Raw genomic sequence first — 17847 nt, forward strand, 5'->3', positions numbered from 1 at the left:
TCAGCTTGTTTCACTATCTGTTTATGAACTTCAGCCTTCAGTACACCACAATGTCTCTTCTGATCCTCAGATTCATTAACTAGTTCTGCCGTGGAGGACTGCCAGGGCAGGGCTCATAGCTGAGCTGTGGCCACTGGTGCCGCAGAGACCCTTTCCCCTTTCATTACATAATTCACTCATTAGCTTCATGCCTCTCTTTTTGTATGTTTTGCACTGAGATGTGATCATTAATGTAGAAACAACCAAATGTGCACTTTATTTTAAACAGTAGACAAATCAATACATCTGTGTATTATTAACCCAGTAAACCCTTCATTCCTCACCTTTCTAATTAGTTTTCACTGGCTAATTCATAGTAGTTACTGAGTAATATGCTCTAAGATACAGAATAACTGAATATTAAACTTTGAGTCAACATTTTATGACTTTCTGACTTCTATCATCTTTGTCCTTTTCCTCTGGAGTGGAAACATCAATCATCTTTTAAGTAGGACATTTTATTTAGATTTTAAATGTGCTTTATACACACATCACTAGTACACACAAATGATCATACACAAAAGCCACAACAGATAATTATATACAAGGAACTGATGCTGAACAGCAATTTAGCAAAGCACATTAGACCATTAAACCGTTGGAACCAGTTTAGAAAGGCACATTAACACATTAAACCATTGAATAAGAGGTAAGCAAAATACAATTTCACAGCCACAAATCAATTCTCCAAGGATCCCAATCCAAGTCCCTCAGAAGCAATCATGGGCTACAGAACACTGATTACTGTGCTCAGATGTTCAAGTTACAATGTTAATTATCCAGCACAGAGGATGATGCAAAAATGTGGACTGGAAGAGCATGCTTGAGTGCTGGATTATAAATGTGTAATGCATTTATAGTGGATTTATTTTAAATAACTCAATTTTCCTCCACTACTGATCTACTACTACCTTAAGAGTCTCCAGTAAATGCTGGATTTGCAACAGTTGTTGTTGCCTTTTGGAATAATGGATTTTCACCCTGTAGAGAGAGAGAGAGAGAGAGAGAGAGAGAGAGAGAGAGAGAGAGAGAGAGAGAGAAAGCGCAAAAAAAGCATGTCCAAAGTGAAACATGGAACCAGTGCTTTCACACTGCATGTGCAATTCAATATGGTGATATTTCAGATTATTATTATTATTATTATTATTATTATTATTATTATTATTATTATTAGTAGTAGTAGTAGTAGTATTATCGTTGCATTATACCCAGAAAAAAATAGAACATACTTTTGCCCACTGACGGCGTTGTGCTTCCTTTTCAAACTTCTTCCACTCTTTGAGGTCTTTGAAATAGAATATTCCCTTAATGAGGATGAGGAGTAGAAGTCCAATCAGTGCCACACCAGCCAGAGACCCACCCACGATGAGTGCAACATTTGGCCCCTCGGGACATTCTATCATACAGCATGTACACAGATTATAAAATGCAGATGATAAAAGTCTTGGCATATGCTACTATATGTTAACATTTGGTACATCATTCTTGGAAAATGTAACAAGCCACCATTTAATGATACTAAACCACAATTACAAACATGGTCAGGGTTACTGATTTGCTTTACCTCTGTCCTTAAGGACTTTCACAATATATTTGTCAAATCCATCTTGCTCAGTCATTGAGAAGATCATCCGGCAGCCCTCTTTGTCCTTCACTTGGCACTCCCTTTTTGCCACTTTTTCAACTACTTCAACGTCAAGGTGGGTGCAGGACGCGTTGCAGTTCTTCTCAAATGGTCCCGTCCCAAATGCCTTGCATTCAACACAACTCCTAATGTTTAATAAGGGGATGTGGTTATCAGCATATCAAATGAACACATAAAACATTTGTAGAAAGTTTCTAGAGTCCAGTCTGAATCTTGACTTACTATTGTTCAACATTCAAGCTAATCTGAATGATTGAACACCTTATAACAGCAACATTTTATTTGGATAGTTCACCTTGGATACTCTACAAACAGTCAGTATCAACTGTTTCTCAACAACATGTCAACAGATATTGATCTATCTCACATTGTCAAACTATATACAATCAATACTCTTCACATTTCCTATTAAAAGTCTATAGAAAGAACAATCAAATGTCATCAACTGGGCTACCCAAATAAAGTGAAACAAAAGGGACAAGTTGATATTTGATAGATTCCCTACTATCTAATTTATAGAGTATCTACTATCCAAATCAAGTATTATGATTTTAATATGTAAGAGGCTTTGGAACATGATGTTGATGCTGGTCTGATATTTCTCTTACCCCGACTCTTGGCATGGTAATTCACAAGTGGGACACGTCTCACATCTGATTCCCTTGTATCGCCTCTCGCAAACACACTGGTTGCACACACACTTGCCACGTCCATGACATATGGTTTTTCCCGTCTCGCAAAATTCATTAGATTTCTTGCACTGACAGGCTGTTCCTTCATAGCCTTCATTGCATTTACATACTCCACATCTGCAATCCCCATTACCTGAGGAAAATCCATAAACCCAATGTAAATGCATGTTTGAAGTACTGTGTGTAAAACCTCTTTGGCACATATACAGTATGTCACAAAAGTGAGTACACCCCTCACATATTTGTAAATATTTGACTATATCTTTTCATGTGACAACACTGAAGAAATGACACTTTGCTACAATGTAAAGTAGTGAGTATACAGCTTGTGTAACAGTGTAAAAAATAACTCAACACACAGCCATTAATGTCTAAACCGCTGGCAACAAAAGTGGGTACACCCCTAAGTGAAAATGTCCAAATTGGGCCCAAAGTGTCAATAATTTGTGTGGCCACCATTATTTTCCAGCACTGCCTTAACCCTCTTGGGCATGGAGTTGACTAAAGAGCTTCACAGGTTGCCACTGGAGTCCTCTTCCACTCCTCCATGACGACATCACGGAGCTGGTGGATGTTAGAGACCTTATGCTCCTCCACCTTCCTTTTGAGAGTGCCCCACAGATGCTCAATAGGGTTTAGGTCTGGAGACATGCTTGGCCAATCCAACACCTTCAGCTTCTTTAGCAAGGCAGTGGTCATCTTGGAGGTGTGTTTGGGGTCGTTATCATGCTGGAATACTGCATACTGATCATACTCTGCTTCAGTATGTCACAGTACATGTTGGCATTCATGGTTCCCTCAATGAACTGTAGCTCCCCAGTGCCAGCAGCACTCATGCAGCCTCAGACCATGACACTCCCACCACCATGCTTGACTGTAGGCGAGACACACTTGTCTTTGTACTCCTCACCTGGTTGCTGGCACACACGCTTGACACCATCTGAACAAAATAAGTTTATCTTGGTCTCATCAGACCACAGGACATGGTTCCAGTAATCCATGTCCTTAGTCTGCTTGTCTTCAGCAAACTGTTTGCGGGCTTTCTTGTGCATCATCTTTAGAAGAGGCTTCCTTCTGGGACGACAGACATGCAGACCAATTTGATGCAGTATGCACCATATGGTCTGAGCACTGACAGGCTGACCCCCCACTCCTTCAACCTCTGCAGCAATGCTGGCAGCACTCATACGTCTATTTCCCAAACACAACCTCTGGATATGACGCTGAGCACGTGCACTCAACTTCTTTGGTCGACCATGGTGAGGCCTGTTCTGAGTGGAACCTGTCCTGTTAAACCACTGTATGGTCTTGGCCACCGTGCTACAGCTCAGTGTCAGGGTCTTGGCAATCTTCTTATAGCCTAGGCCATCTTTATGTACAGCAACAATTCTTTTTTTCAGATCCTCAGAGAGTCCGATGCCATGAGGTGCTATGTTGAACTTCCGGTGACCAGTATGAGGGAGTGTGAGAGTGATGACACCAAATTTAACACACCTGCTCCCCATTCACACCTGAGACCTTGTAACACTAACAAGCCACATAACACCGGGGAGGGAAAATGGCTAATTGGGCCCAATTTGGAGATTTTCACTTAGGGGTGTACTCACTTTGGTTGCCAGCGGTTTAGACATTAATGGCTGTGTGTTGAGTTATTTTGAGGGGACAGCAAATTTACACTGTTACACAAGCTGTACACTCACTACTTTACATTGTAGCAAAGTGTCATTTCTTCAGTGTTGTCACATGAAAAGATATAATCAAATATTTACAAAAATGTGAGGGGTGTACTCACTTTTGTGAGATACTGTATGTGTGTGTGTGTGTGTGTGTGTGTGTGTGTGTGTGTGTATGTTTGTGTGTGTGTATGTTTGTGTGTGTGTGTGTGTGTGTGAATACCTCCACACAGTTTGTTTTGGAACTTTTCGCAGTGTTCATCATCACATTCACAGTGAGGACCGTAGTAGGATTTGCCCCCCTCGGTTTGGTGGCACTTGCACACTCCACACTCGCAGTCTCCACGGCCCTCACACTCTGTCCCATTGTCTTTGCGGCATTGAGCCTTTAGAGTGGCCTCATCTTTCTGACCCAAGCTGCACTCACACCGCTGTCCCAGGAAGCCAGTGATGCAGCTGTGGGGAAAGAGAACTATAAAGTATCACATATATGCACTATATATTTTGCACTGTTGTGTAATTTATTTTGCACTTTGTGAATAAGCAGGCGATGGTATGCAGGTAGTTTTGAGAATATATGATGTACTTGCACTGTGATGATATTATGGTACACTAGTATAGATGCTCAGGATACAAAATTAATTTCTAGTGCAGTGTTATTATTGAAATGTGCTCTATTTATTAAATATGATTTGGTAATGCAGAGGAAAAAGAGGAAAAGGACCATCCAAGCAGTTATTTATTTATAACAGCTGAAGAAATTTATAATGGATGAATGGGGAAAATTCCGCTTGCTAAACTTAACCAACTGGTGTCTTCATTTAGCGCCCAAATGCTTAATAAGTGTTATTAAAAGAAAAGGTGATGTTACACAGTAGTAAACAGTCGACTGTCCCAACTTTTTTGGAGTGTGTTGCAGTCATCATGCAACACAAATGAGTGTATATTTTCAAAAATAAATTAAATTCACAAAGTAAAACATCAAATACTGTGTTAATAATGCGTTTTTAATATAGTACAGGGTCAACTGAATTTTCAAATGCCTTTTTTTTTTTTTTTTTTGCATTTTCTGTACTGTCCCAACTTTTTCAGAATTGGGGTTGTAAAAAAGGTTTCTTGGAGGTTCCTTAAAAAGTTAAGAGATCATAGCTTCCTAACGGGTTCTACTTGGAACTTAACTGAGACTTAATTTTTCTTGTTTTTCCTAACCTAGTAATTTTATACAGGTGTTACAGTCCCCTATAGTCTTCCAATAATACTGGAAGGGCATGTGTAATTCTTTTGTTTTTTTTACTTCATCCATGCATCCACCCACCCATCCATCCACCATTCATCCGTCCATCCATCATTCATCCAACAAAACAGGAATTTTCATGTACCTGCATGTGCCACAGACAATTGTGCCATGTTGATGACAGTACGGGTGTACATCAGGCTGGTTGTCGCACTCACACTCACATCGTGTCTTAATGTTAACCTTCAGTTTTTCATTGAATCCCAATGGACCAATTTGGATTGTTTCATTTAGGCATTTTGCTGCCTTTACAGTTACATTGAAAGTCACCTAGAGAGAGAAAAGAAATCAAGAACACTGCTAATCAGGATGTGCTCATATCTTATTGGACAATACAGTGTATACTTACATATTTATTTATTTTTATCACTATATGCAGTATGTACACTATCACTATAAAGGTAACTGAGGATATAAATTAATTTGAAGCTTGAAACATTTCATTACAAATAAACAATTTAATTACAAAGCTTTAGATCAAAATGAAATGTGATACCTATTAATAGCTTGTATTGCTGGTGTGTGTGTGTGTGATGTGTGTTATGGTACCACTTGTCCAATGGCGACATTGTTGCATGTCCCCCTGTCACTAGGCTTCTCTCCTCCCGCACAATTAGATGTGAATGTTACTGATATGTCTTCTGGGAGTCCATCATGGGTCACAATTATATTAGAGGAGAGTTTCTGTAAAAAAAAAAATCAGAAAGATGTAAACAAAACACTTGCACTTACATGCAGTTCATTTAATTACACAGTAATTGCAAAGAAATGTCACTAATTCTGTGTAAATATTTGTAAAAGAAAAAGTTCCTCACGTTGTATGCATCCACAATTAGTTTGACCACATTGCTTGAATCTGAACTCAGTACTCCAACTTCCGATTTAGGAATCAGTTTACTCAGCTCCTTTAGAAGAAAACATCTTTATATCACAAACATCCTTATATCACAAACATCCATCTATCCACCCATTTTCTGTACTGTTTATCCTACACAAGGTTGCGGGGGGCCTGGAGCTTATTCAAGGAACTAGGGGACAGGGACAGGGTGCAAACCCATCACAGGGAAATGCCAATCAGCCTATAATGCATGTCTTTGGACTGGGGAAGGAAACTGGAGTACCCAGAGGAAACTCCTGAACCACGGGGAGAACATGGTGGAGGCGGGACTCAACACAGGGCGGAGGCGGGAACAAGCCGCAAACCCTGGAGGTGTGAGGCAAACGTGCTAACCACTAAGCCACCATACACCCCCTTCTATCACAAACATCCTTTTATCACAAAGGATATTGCTTATATTAATATGATGTACCACTAATTCTAATAAATATTCAGAGAGTAACACTCACTTGGTATATGTGTGACACATCTTCAGTTACAGCAAAAATAGGCTGTATGTTTTCCTCTTCCAACTTCCTGGCTATCTGACCAACAGATGGGTAATCCTGACAGGGACAGTTTAATCAAGACACTTATTTTATTTTAGGCAATACTTTCAAGAAAGCTATGTAACATCAAAGGTTTAGAAAAATGTTTCTATATATTACTTCAGACATACCCAAGTGTTGCTCATGCTGTAGATGTTATTATTATCCAGCTGACAAGTCTCTTGGTTGGGTTCGAGGATGCCGGCAAGTTTCCCATCACCTGCCATGTGGAAGCCAGCATCAGTGGCAAGCACCAGCAGCCGCGTGCTGTTTCCCCAGCCGATCTTATTCTGTGCATGATAAAATCTTTTAGCAAAGCTATCAAATTTCAACAAAAGAACAGAACTGACTGAATTAACTAATGATTATTTCCCAAGCAATGTTAGTGAGAATATAAATCAGTCAGAGAGATAATTAGGCTCGTGTTTAAATGCAAACAACTTTTACCTCAGGTAAGTTAGAACTTATTACCCACTGTAACTTTATGTTTGTTTAAAATTTGGAAGTAATATTGTTTTTTACAAAAGTTGACAAATAAAGTTATGTGTAATAAAGTGCAATGACACAGGAAAAAAGTATTGAACATGCTAAGAAAAAACAATTCTCCAAGGCAAGGTAAGGCAAGGAACCAGCTGAAATCCGTACATAGTTAGAAAGTAAGTATACCTCCTAGCTGTGCAAATTAATTAAAAAAATTAATCGGCTGGGTTAGTAAATCGATGGTCTATAAAAAGGCTTTTCGTTACCAAGGCGTCACACAAGAAACATCTCATGATGGGTAAAAGCAAAGACCTCTCCCAAGACCTTTGCAACATTATTGTTGCGAAACATATTGATGGAATCGGATACAGACGCATTTCAAACCTTCTGAATCTTCCAGTAAACACCACTGGGGCCATTATCTGCAAGTGGAAGCAACATCACTCCGTCGTCAACCGGCCACGCACAGGAGTTCCTCGCAAGATTTCTGACCAGGGAGTCAGAAGAATAGTCAGAAGAGTAGCTCAAGAGCCAAGGACCACTCAGAAAGAGCTCCAGAAACACTTGGAGGCAGCAGATGCCATCGTCACAGAGAAAACAATAGGCAATGCAATCCACTACTCACGCTCACCCCGCAAGACTCCATTTCTATAGAAAACGCATGTTGAAGCTCGTTTAAAGTTTGCTGCAACTCATGTGGACAAGCCTATGAAATACTGGGAGTGTAGTCTGGTCAGACGAGAGCAAAATGAAACTTTTTGGCTGTCATACTACACACCATGTTTGGAGAAGAAATGGCACTGCACATCACCCTTAAAACACTATAGCAACAGTGAAGTTTGGAGATGGAAGCATCATGGTGTGGGGCTGTTTTTCATCACATGGTACTGGTAGACTTCATATAATTGAAGGAACGATGAATGGAGCCCTTTACCGGGAGATTCTTGAGAAGAATCTGCTGCCATCCACCGGGATGATGATGAGACGTGGGTGGACCTTCCAGCAGGACAACGATCCAAAGCATACAGCAAAGGAAACTCTCAATTGGTTTCAGAGAAAAACAATCAAGGCATTGGAATGGCCCAGTCAATCACCTGACTTGAATCCAATTGAACAAGATTTAAAGACAATATGTTTAGAAGAATGGGCCAAAATCACACCTGAATACTGTGGCCCATTAATTTCTTCATACAGGAAGCATCTTGAAGCTGTCATTACAAACAAAGGCTTCTCCACTAAGTATTAAATAAATTTCAGTTAGCGTGTTCAATACTTTTTTTTCCTGTGTCATTCCTCTTTATTACACATAACTTCATTTATGGACTTGAATGTTGTGAATTCTTTATATTTCCGGATATCTTGAGTTAATACCAAAGTCTGGTGAAAATTTCATGTGAACAGCCTCATAGGAAATATTTACTGAAAAAAGGTGTTTATGAGTTCAATACTTATTTCCCCCAATGTATATTTGTGTGTGTGTGTGTGGGGGGGTCGGGGGGTCGGGGGGGGGGTGGCGTGTGAAGAAAGTGAAGGGTTTACCTGGGCTGACATACATAAAATGATTGTAGTACACTATTTTAACATGAAAAAGCATTATACATCTCTCACCACACAGGTGACGACTTGCATGATGGCATCCAGGCCTCCCTCTGGTGTGTCCAAGTTGCCAGATATTAACTGTGTAGACACCATTGCACTGAAAAGTGTCTCATCCTGTGTCAGGTTGAGGACATGATGATAGCCAAATGCTGGCTGACATTGCTTTGCTTTGGCCGGACAGGGCTTTTTTAACTTCTCTTCGGTTGTGTCAGTGAATGGAAGAAGTGTTTTATCAACAAATGAGCCAAAGCCTGCATGAAAAAACCAGGTCAATGCAGCAGTCATCTTATGATTAAAACATATATAGTAATTATAAAGGAAAAATCCACCCTGAACAACTTATGTATTAATTTTTTTAAATTAACATGTAAACTTTAACTTCAAGATTTATTTTATAATGAAATTCTGAGTTGAATATTTAAATTTAAATGTCTTACATCTACATGTTGTTCTATTTTCACTTGGTTAATGGTTTCCTATATTTCCCACAATACCACTCAGCCACACGCTGATAGTAGCATCAGTGGGATTTGTGGGATTGTGTAAACACTGCTAAAGAAACTGGTGCAGCTTTAGTCCTTTAGTCTGTCCATATTTCACATCCTGATCTGTACACTCGGCTCAGATAAATCAGCTTCCAATGCTTCAATTTTCATGCTAATATCACTGTGAACACTATCATGTTAATCATCTCATAAGCTGCTAATGAGCTGAGCTGAGTCTCTGCTGTAACTGAGAGCAACTGTGTCATATATCTGCATTGCATGGGACCTTGGGTCCAATATCCTATGTTATTATTATTTTTATCACTCCTTATTAGGAGTGTGTTATTTATTATTAAGAGCAAAACTGTTATCCGTTATGTCTGAGATCACTGAAGTTTTCCCTCCTATTAATCTCCATTGTAACTTTGCTAGCAATGTCTCCATGTGATGTCACTGCAGCAGACAACTGCTAACTTGTCACAGGAATAATGAAAATACAGCACCAACCACCAGACCTGCACTAGAGTCTCTAACCACATCACAAATATTTCAATATAAACATATTTAATGTGTTACAGGGTGAAGTCTTCTTTTACTGTTCTCATTATATTTTCTTTTACCTATCCTTGCATTTCCAGTGATTTTCTGCAGGCTTTCAAGTATTTTTATTCCCAAATCTTTCACATTCTCCAAGTCATCCTCCATTGAGTATGACAAATCCATCAGATAGTACAGATCAACAGGGTAACCCACTGCCCTTTTAAATTGGAGACTGAACGTGAAGGCTTGACCTGAAAAAAAAAAAAAAACAGTTTATTGCACAGTGTTAAAAATGGTTAAAGCACGTTTTTCTTTCTTTAATTACAGTGGATCGAAAAAGTCTACACACCCCTGTTAAAATGGCAGGTTTTTGTGATGTGAAAAAAAAAAGACACTAAGTTAAATCATGTCAGAACCTTTTTTCAACTTTATTGTGAGATTGCAACATATTAGAATCAAGAGGCAAACACCCAGAAATGTTTTCGGAAAAAAGTAAACAAAACTTCCAAAACCCAGCTGGCATAAGTGTGCACACCCTTTAACAACTGGGAGTGTGGCAGTGTTCAGAATCAACCAATCACATTCAAACTCATTAAATACTAATTAGTATACACGTGCCATAAATTAAAGTGACTAACCCCAAATAGAGTACCGCTGTGCCTATAGGATTTTCCTGACATCTTTTTGGTAACATCTAACTGGAAAAGCCCTGGGCTGCAAAGCACTTACAAAGCAGATATGGGATCTCATTGTTGAAAAATATCAATCAGGAGAGGGTTTAAAAAAATTTCTAAGGCATTCAATATACCATACCATATAATATACCATAGAACATTGTACAGCTAATAATCAACAAGTGGAGAACTAGTAAGTGGTGACACTACTAAGAACAGGATGTCCCTCTAAAATTGATGATCTCCCGAATCTCCCAAAATTTTTCATATCTCTCAGCTATGGGGTAGGGTGGCAAAATGGAAGCCTTTTTTTAACCATATAATACATCAAATCTCCTAAAACCATGCAGAGTAATGTCTAATGATCTGATGAGAACAAAGTTTAACGTTTGGCCATAATGCCAAAAGATATGTGTGGCACAAAAAAAAAACCCCACAGCACATCACCAAAAGAACACCATCCCCACAGGTAAGCATGGTGGTGGCAGCATCATACTTTGTGGCTGTTTTTCCTCAGCTGGAACTGGGGCTTTAATCAGGGTGGAGGGAATAATGAATAACTTCATAAATACCAGTCAATTTTGTTGCAAAACCTTAAAGCTTCTGCTAAAACACTTAAGATGAAGAGGAACTTCACCTTTCAGCATGACAATGACCTAAAGGAAACCTCCATTCCAACAAAGGAATGGCTTCACCAAAACAAGTTCTAGGTTTTGGAATGGCCCAGCCAGAGTCCAGACCTAAATCCAATTAACAATATGTGGGGTGACCGGAAGAGGGATGTGCACAAGAGATGCCCAGTTAAAATGCTTTTTCAAGGAAGAAAGCAAAAAATTGTTAAGTCAAAATTCCAAACTGACTCTTACCCAAAAAGACTGAATGCTGTGATAAAATATAAAGGTGCTTCAACTAAGTAATAGTTTAGGGGTATGCAACCAGCTTAATGTACATTTTTTATTTTTCAATAAAAATGATTCTTATTCTTTTTCACTTCAATTAATAGGTTAAAATTTCACAATAAAGGTAGAAATCACAAAACCCCGCCATTTCAACAGGTGTGTGTAGACAGTAATATCCACTGTAACACACCTATATTCCAAATAATCAGCTGCAGTTTGGATTTGGCTTTTTTAAAATTATTATTATTATTATTAATTTTTTTTAGCAGGGAATACACTGATTAGATCAGTAATTAGAATGGGATGCAACTAATCTGTTAATCTGTGTATTGTGTATTTGGATTCTGTGTATTGTTCTATCATTTTAAGTTAACATACCTGGTCGTAAATTGAGTTTAATTTCTTGTGGCTGCACCTGAACTGGGTTTTTCGTCCTGTCTGACCCTGATAGTGGTTTGTTCGCAACATTTTCCAAGTTACTGGGTGGGTTGATTATCTTTTGTTCTGAGCAACCTTTTTCTTTAAGCTTGTCCACTGTATCACATCGTACTGCTTCTGGCTCTCCAGTCTTTGTGAAATTCTGTTTTAGGAAAACAACAAATCAGTACACAAATTTTTATATTTCTGTTGTCTTTTGTGCAAGACCCTTGGCATATAAAGTAGTTTGTAATCTGTCACTGAAATAGTTGTGCCCCATGTGGATTCGTATGGCATCGTAATGTTAGCACTACACTTACTGGCTCCAGAAAGTGATTGGGCTTGGTTATTCTGGCATGCATGATTAGAAAAAAGCTTTGATACTATGATCAGTGACAAATCTATGATGAGGTCATTTTGTAGCTCTCCTGATTCATGATATCAATGCAGTTCAGTCAGGCTAAAGTAGAAATTTCAGTAGAAATCATATTTTTATCATATTTTATTTTATGCTCTCTAAACAGAATCATAAAAGTCTTATTAAAATTGAGGTTCAGTTAATTTGTGTTTAATCCAGAAGAAGTTTAATTTATTTAATTGTTTATGTTAATATTCATTAGGCATGTTTCAAATCCTATCATCTTAACAGAGAATGTTCATAAAATAATAAAAATGAAAGGCCTACATAATGTTAACACTGTGGTGTTCAAGGTGTTAAATCCATTAACTGAGTTAATTCGGTACTGTTTCCATTATAGCTTGGTAAGTTAATGTTAACATATGCAATAGAAAAGGGTTACTGGTTTAATGTATGTAGCCTACTCACCAATTCCTGACACCAAGCACATCCTGGTCCAGAATTTATGCAGTCTTTACAAGACACCACTGATGATTTTATACATTCCTTCTCCTGAGAGTAGACTGGTGCAGAAAAACATGGATAATGAAATCAGCCTTGTGTTCTTTACATGAAATAATATGCATTTCTTCAGTTAGTTCAAATAAACCATGCATTATGCACTGTATATGAATACATAAATTGTCTCATTCATTGTCATATCAATTGAACTTTACCATATTGTCCAAATAACAGCAGGAGAATGATCTTTGCTGCCTGTGGCATTTTCTAATGAAAAACATCACATTATTTTATTATTAATCATACAATAACAATGGCAATTTACAGATGTTTAACCTACCACAATCTACACAGAAATATATTTCAAAAGGCAAAACTCTTCCCAGCAAAGGTGAATTTGACCATTTATTTCATTTGCTGTCTTATTGTTTCTCACCTTTTTAATGATCTTATATAATACAATTGATTATTAAATGAGATTCTTTTGCTTCATAATATTCCATCACTTTTTAACAGAAGGTTCTTGAGGATAATAATAATATTAATGCTGACATAGGAAAACTGTACTGGTCTATTATTTATATTATATTTAAACAACAATAACAAGAAGAACAACAAAGTAATGATAATGTTTTCATAACATTTATTAAATTGCATTACATCTATTTTCAAATGTTTAAATTTAAACGTTATTTCTTCTATCTTTAGGTACGAAGCACCTCATAAGCTTCACATGTAACTTCTTCACTTGACATTTAGCTAGTTCAAACCAACCTTTCTAATAGTAGATCTATCTAGTACAGCCCCCTAATAAATGATTGTTGTTATAATAAAATGATATGCCGTAGAAGTGCTTTAACACATTTGGTTTAAGGTGGTGTAGAAGTAAGGATATGACACAGCATATACAAACAGCGCCATCTACACTTACATAAATGTCATTTATCTTTTACATTTACATTTTATTCATTTAGCAGATGCTTTTATCAAAAACGACTTATAAAAAAGGAAATACGAGCATAAGCGGACAATACAAGTTGTGCGAAATACAAGCGAACAATACAAGTTGTGCTACCATACAATATTTTTAATTGAGTGCTAGAGGAGTGCACAGAGTAGAGGTGTAAGAGCAGGTGTAAGCATAGATTATGATTACTTTTTTGAGTGGGGACTAGTAAGTTAAGTGTTCACGAAGAGGTGGATAGTGACGGATTCTGCTGTCCAGATTGAGGTTGGAAGTTCATTCCACCTCTGAGGGACAGTCAGTTAAAAGGTTGTGGAAAGGGACCTCATGCTTCATTGAGTAGGTATATACCAGGCATCAGTCATTTTTAATAAACTTTAGTTTTAATTTTTTTTAATTGCGTATAGTTTTTTTTTTTTTTTTTTGCATTATAGGAACACCTGCCTTGGACTCAGCTAAGCAGCTGTTAACCAATCTTTTTTGTGGTTGTCATTTTGTAAGAGGAAGCAACACACTTTCAGAAACAAGGGAAAGAGTATATGAAATGAAAAAGAGGAATAAATAAACAAATAAATAAAAACTATATAGCCAGTACACACCTACATTTCTGTAGAGATAAACACTGAGAGAACTCCACGGCCAACAAAATGTGTCTTATGTTAATACTTTTGATGCTTTAATAGTAACAAATCCTTTTGAAAGTTTTAAGGCACACTATTTGTATGCACACTATCTTCCCATTCCCATTTCCTCATAATTTGGATTTCCTTTTCCTCTATTTTTCTAAAACGCACCCTAGCAATGAAATATGAGACAATGATTCTAAAAAAGGATGAAACACCACTTTATGTCTAAGCCTAAGGTTGTGCAACAAACTGTTGCACCCAGGAAGTGTTCGAATTACAGGTTACGAAGAAGGGTGTCAAATTCTGCTCTGCACATCGCAAGTGTGAAGAACTGACTGCCATAAATGGTCAGACCTTCAAAGCGTTATAGTTTGTGCATTGTCATTATTTCCAGTGATAATTTCCTATACCACAGAACAATATATTTAGACACAACTATAACCAATGAGCATGCCTCTGCAAACACTATTCATGGCAATTAAGAAGTAGTGGTACTGTTCAATATGCATGCTGATACGTGATGTATGTAAGGACAAAAGGAGATATACTGAAATAATGAAATACTGAACGCTTTTCTTCTTCAGTGTAAAAAATATACCGAATACAAAATACAGTGTACCAAATAATATTACATGTAGCCTATGTAAATATGCACTGCATTGGGGGAAAGGTAAATAGATTAATGAATAAATACATAAATAGATAGATAGATAGATAGATAGATAGATAGATAGATAGATAGATAAAACCTTAATATGAGATAATGTATATTTATACCAGAGAGAGACAGAGAGAGAGAGAGAGAGATAAAACCTTAATATGAGATAATGTATATGTATACCAGAGAGAGAGAGAGAGAGAGAGAGAGAGAGAGAGAGAGAGAGAGAGATAAAACCTTAATATGAGATAATGTATATGTATACCTGAGAGAGAGAGAGAGAGAGAGAGAGAGAGAGAGAGAATTGTTTTATTACAGTTATTAGTAAGTAGTCACAGGACCTTACAGGATCACAGAAGCGATCTTGTTCCTCTACATTAAATCTCTTCGTGTTCAATAATTAATTTAACATTGTAACTGTTGGCAAATCGCTGGTGTATAAGCGGAACTACACACTCTATACCCCACCGTGGATTCTTTTCATATAACGGTCTTCTGTGTTATTCCTTACACATAAACCCATACTAACATCAAGCTGTGAAATGTTTTTTTTTCCCCCTATCTCTCTCTCTCTTCTTTTTTTTTATTTTAACGCTAAACTGAAAGAACAAATGTGCTTAATAAATAAATTCCCTCGAGCTATTACACAATCTATCAAGAATGTTGAAACATAAGAATCCATTTAATTTCCTAGCTAAAACAGAAAATAAAATAACAAGCAAGCACTTAAGCTACTATCACTCATTATTCTCAACAACTATATAATTAAACTGCTTTCTTTGCTTACTTACGGCTGCTGAAATGCCGCGTTTAAGACAGAAGTTCACACGAAGTGTTCACTTCCTGTCAAAGTGCTCTTACTTTAGTACCCAAGAAGAAACTTGCAGAACTGCAGCCCATTTGCCAAAAAAGCCAGCGGAGGAAGCAGACCGCCCTAAAAACATTACAGAGAAGTGAAAGAAAAACAAAGCATGCCGTGTTCAGACTGTTAAACAACCAAAAATAAGCACAAAGACACACCATTTAATTCCTCAACACTACCTAATATGCATTATCTCTATGCTCTAGGGACACTTGATATTAATGAACATTTCCTTTGGACTCTTTAAGATATTTTAGTTACTAAATTAGATAACATTAACACCGGCCGCGTTTCAAGGTCACGTGGTGTGGATGTGAACGCGTACGTGTGTGGAGGCAAAGCTTCAGCAACAGTGTAGCTATATGAAATCAAAAGCAAAGCACTCTTATTTATAGTATAATGTCCGTGACAAATCAAATCCATCCATCCATCTATCTTCTATACCGCTTATCCTTTTCAGGTTCATGGGGGAACCTGGAGACTATCCCAGAAAGCATCTGGAACAATATGAAATCAAAAGCAAAGCACTCGTACAAATACAAGTACAAGTTGTACTTACAAGTGCAAATACAAGTTGTGCTACCATACAAGATTATTAATTGAGTGCTAGAGGAGTGCACTGAGTAGAGGTGTAAGAGCAGGTGTAAACGTAGATTATTATTATTTATTTATTTTTTTGGAGTGGGGACAAGTTAGATGTTAGTTAAGTGTTCATGAAGAAGTGGACAGTGATGGATTCTGCTGTCCAGATTGAGGTTGGAAGTTCATTCCACCTCTGAGGGACAGTCAGTTTGAAGGTTGTAGAAAGGGACCTCATGCTTCATTGAGTAGGTATATACACCAGGTATCGGTCATTTTTATTAAACTTTAGTTTTAGTTTTTTTTTTAAATTACTTCATTTGGCCACATGGTGTACAGGTATAGATATACAGATATACACAGATGGTTCTGAATACACAGCCCATAGTGCATTGGGATCCACTTCTTTTAGTCAAGAACAGGAATCGAGGCGACACTGGGCACAGTCTCAGTGAAACCAGACAGTTGAAGACTTGAAAAAGACCAAACGATGGCTTTGCAATCTTCAACTTGACCGTTTCAGTGAGCCTATGAACATTGTAGCCTCAGATACTTGTTCTTGGCAACATTAACATGAGTGAAAACAAGTCATAAGTTAATGATTTTTCAGTTATTTTTGAGGAGGAAGTAAAAAGATGGAACCTCTTACATCTCTCAGAAATGTTAACGAGGAAAAACAGTCTACCCAGTTCATAATGCTTGTGGTAAGCTTTGCAGAAGTACATCCTACACATCTTGTCAAACCAACCATACACATCACTCATATGCACATAATGTTTCAGGGTTATTTATTATATTCCTGATGCATTTTTATTAGCAAGCTCCTACAAGTTCCTATTTTTGGTTAACGCATATAGCCTAGTAATGTGTAATGCTGTAAAAACTGTTATATAGAAATATAATTTTTAATTGTATTTTGTATAGGAAAAAATGTGTCATTTCCAATGGTTTTGTTAAAATCTTTATTTTTGGTCTTGAAAAGATCTTGAAAATCAATCCCTGTACAAACTACTTATCAGCTAATCATCTCACAAAAAAATGCTTTTACAGAACCCCTATATGTTGGATGTCAGTTTTACGCCTATATTGCTTGAAATCAGCTTTTGTCTTTTTCTTCTTCATCAAACAGTTATATGGAAAAGGATTAGATTTTAATTTTTTATTTTTATTTTAATTATTCCATGGAAATGTAAATGTTTTACTTTTGTTAAAGTTGAAATTTTAGTATTCCATAAATGTTTGTATGACTTCTGGAAAAAGGACAATAAAGTTACAGAAAATTGTACTATACAAACGCTGCAATTTTATACCCTGCTGCCTAAAAACCCACTTTTGAAATGGTTTTCTTTCTTAGGTGATATTCAAAGACATTACACGTGTCTAATATTTCAGAGATCAAGTTAAATTTCCACCTGAATTGATTATATAATAAATGTT

At 37.2% G+C, this 17847-nt stretch overlaps 1 protein-coding gene across 2 annotated transcripts; it reads right to left on the bottom strand.

Annotated features, from left to right (window-relative positions):
* Positions 1 to 233: 233 nt before the first annotated feature.
* Positions 234 to 15843, bottom strand: itgb2 (integrin, beta 2). 2 transcript variants are annotated; one of them, XM_053627333.1, is made up of 16 exons: positions 15761 to 15843; positions 12937 to 12988; positions 12689 to 12783; positions 11824 to 12025; positions 9953 to 10123; positions 8857 to 9098; positions 6900 to 7058; positions 6691 to 6786; positions 6159 to 6248; positions 5893 to 6027; positions 5429 to 5613; positions 4273 to 4505; positions 2293 to 2509; positions 1604 to 1809; positions 1269 to 1435; positions 234 to 1020 (listed from the first exon to the last, which is right to left on the bottom strand). In XM_053627333.1, the coding sequence occupies exons 2-16, from the start codon at positions 12983 to 12985 to the stop codon at positions 952 to 954; spliced, it is 2316 nt and encodes a 771-aa protein (XP_053483308.1). In that variant the 5' UTR covers positions 12986 to 12988; positions 15761 to 15843; the 3' UTR covers positions 234 to 951. The 2 variants fall into 2 exon arrangements, with proteins under 2 accessions (XP_053483308.1, XP_053483309.1); XM_053627334.1 differs by having other exon boundaries at positions 15757 to 15804.
* Positions 15844 to 17847: the final 2004 nt, after the last annotated feature.

This window comes from Ictalurus furcatus, chromosome 6 (genome assembly GCF_023375685.1).
Source record: "Ictalurus furcatus strain D&B chromosome 6, Billie_1.0, whole genome shotgun sequence".
NCBI classification, from domain to species: Eukaryota; Metazoa; Chordata; class Actinopteri; order Siluriformes; family Ictaluridae; genus Ictalurus; species Ictalurus furcatus.

What these genes read in the sequence shown, in the direction of transcription:
- itgb2 (XM_053627333.1), bottom strand. Translation starts at nt 12,985, where the DNA reads ATGCCACAGGCAGCAAAGATCATTCTCCTGCTGTTATTTGGACAATAT. An exon ending in CCAAAACAAACTGTGTGGAG is followed by an intron (nt 2,510 to 4,272) that starts GTATTCACACAC and finishes GATTTTCCTCAG; the next exon opens with GTAATGGGGATTGCAGATGT. An exon ending in GAAAGTCCTTAAGGACAGAG is followed by an intron (nt 1,436 to 1,603) that starts GTAAAGCAAATC and finishes GCTGTATGATAG; the next exon opens with AATGTCCCGAGGGGCCAAAT.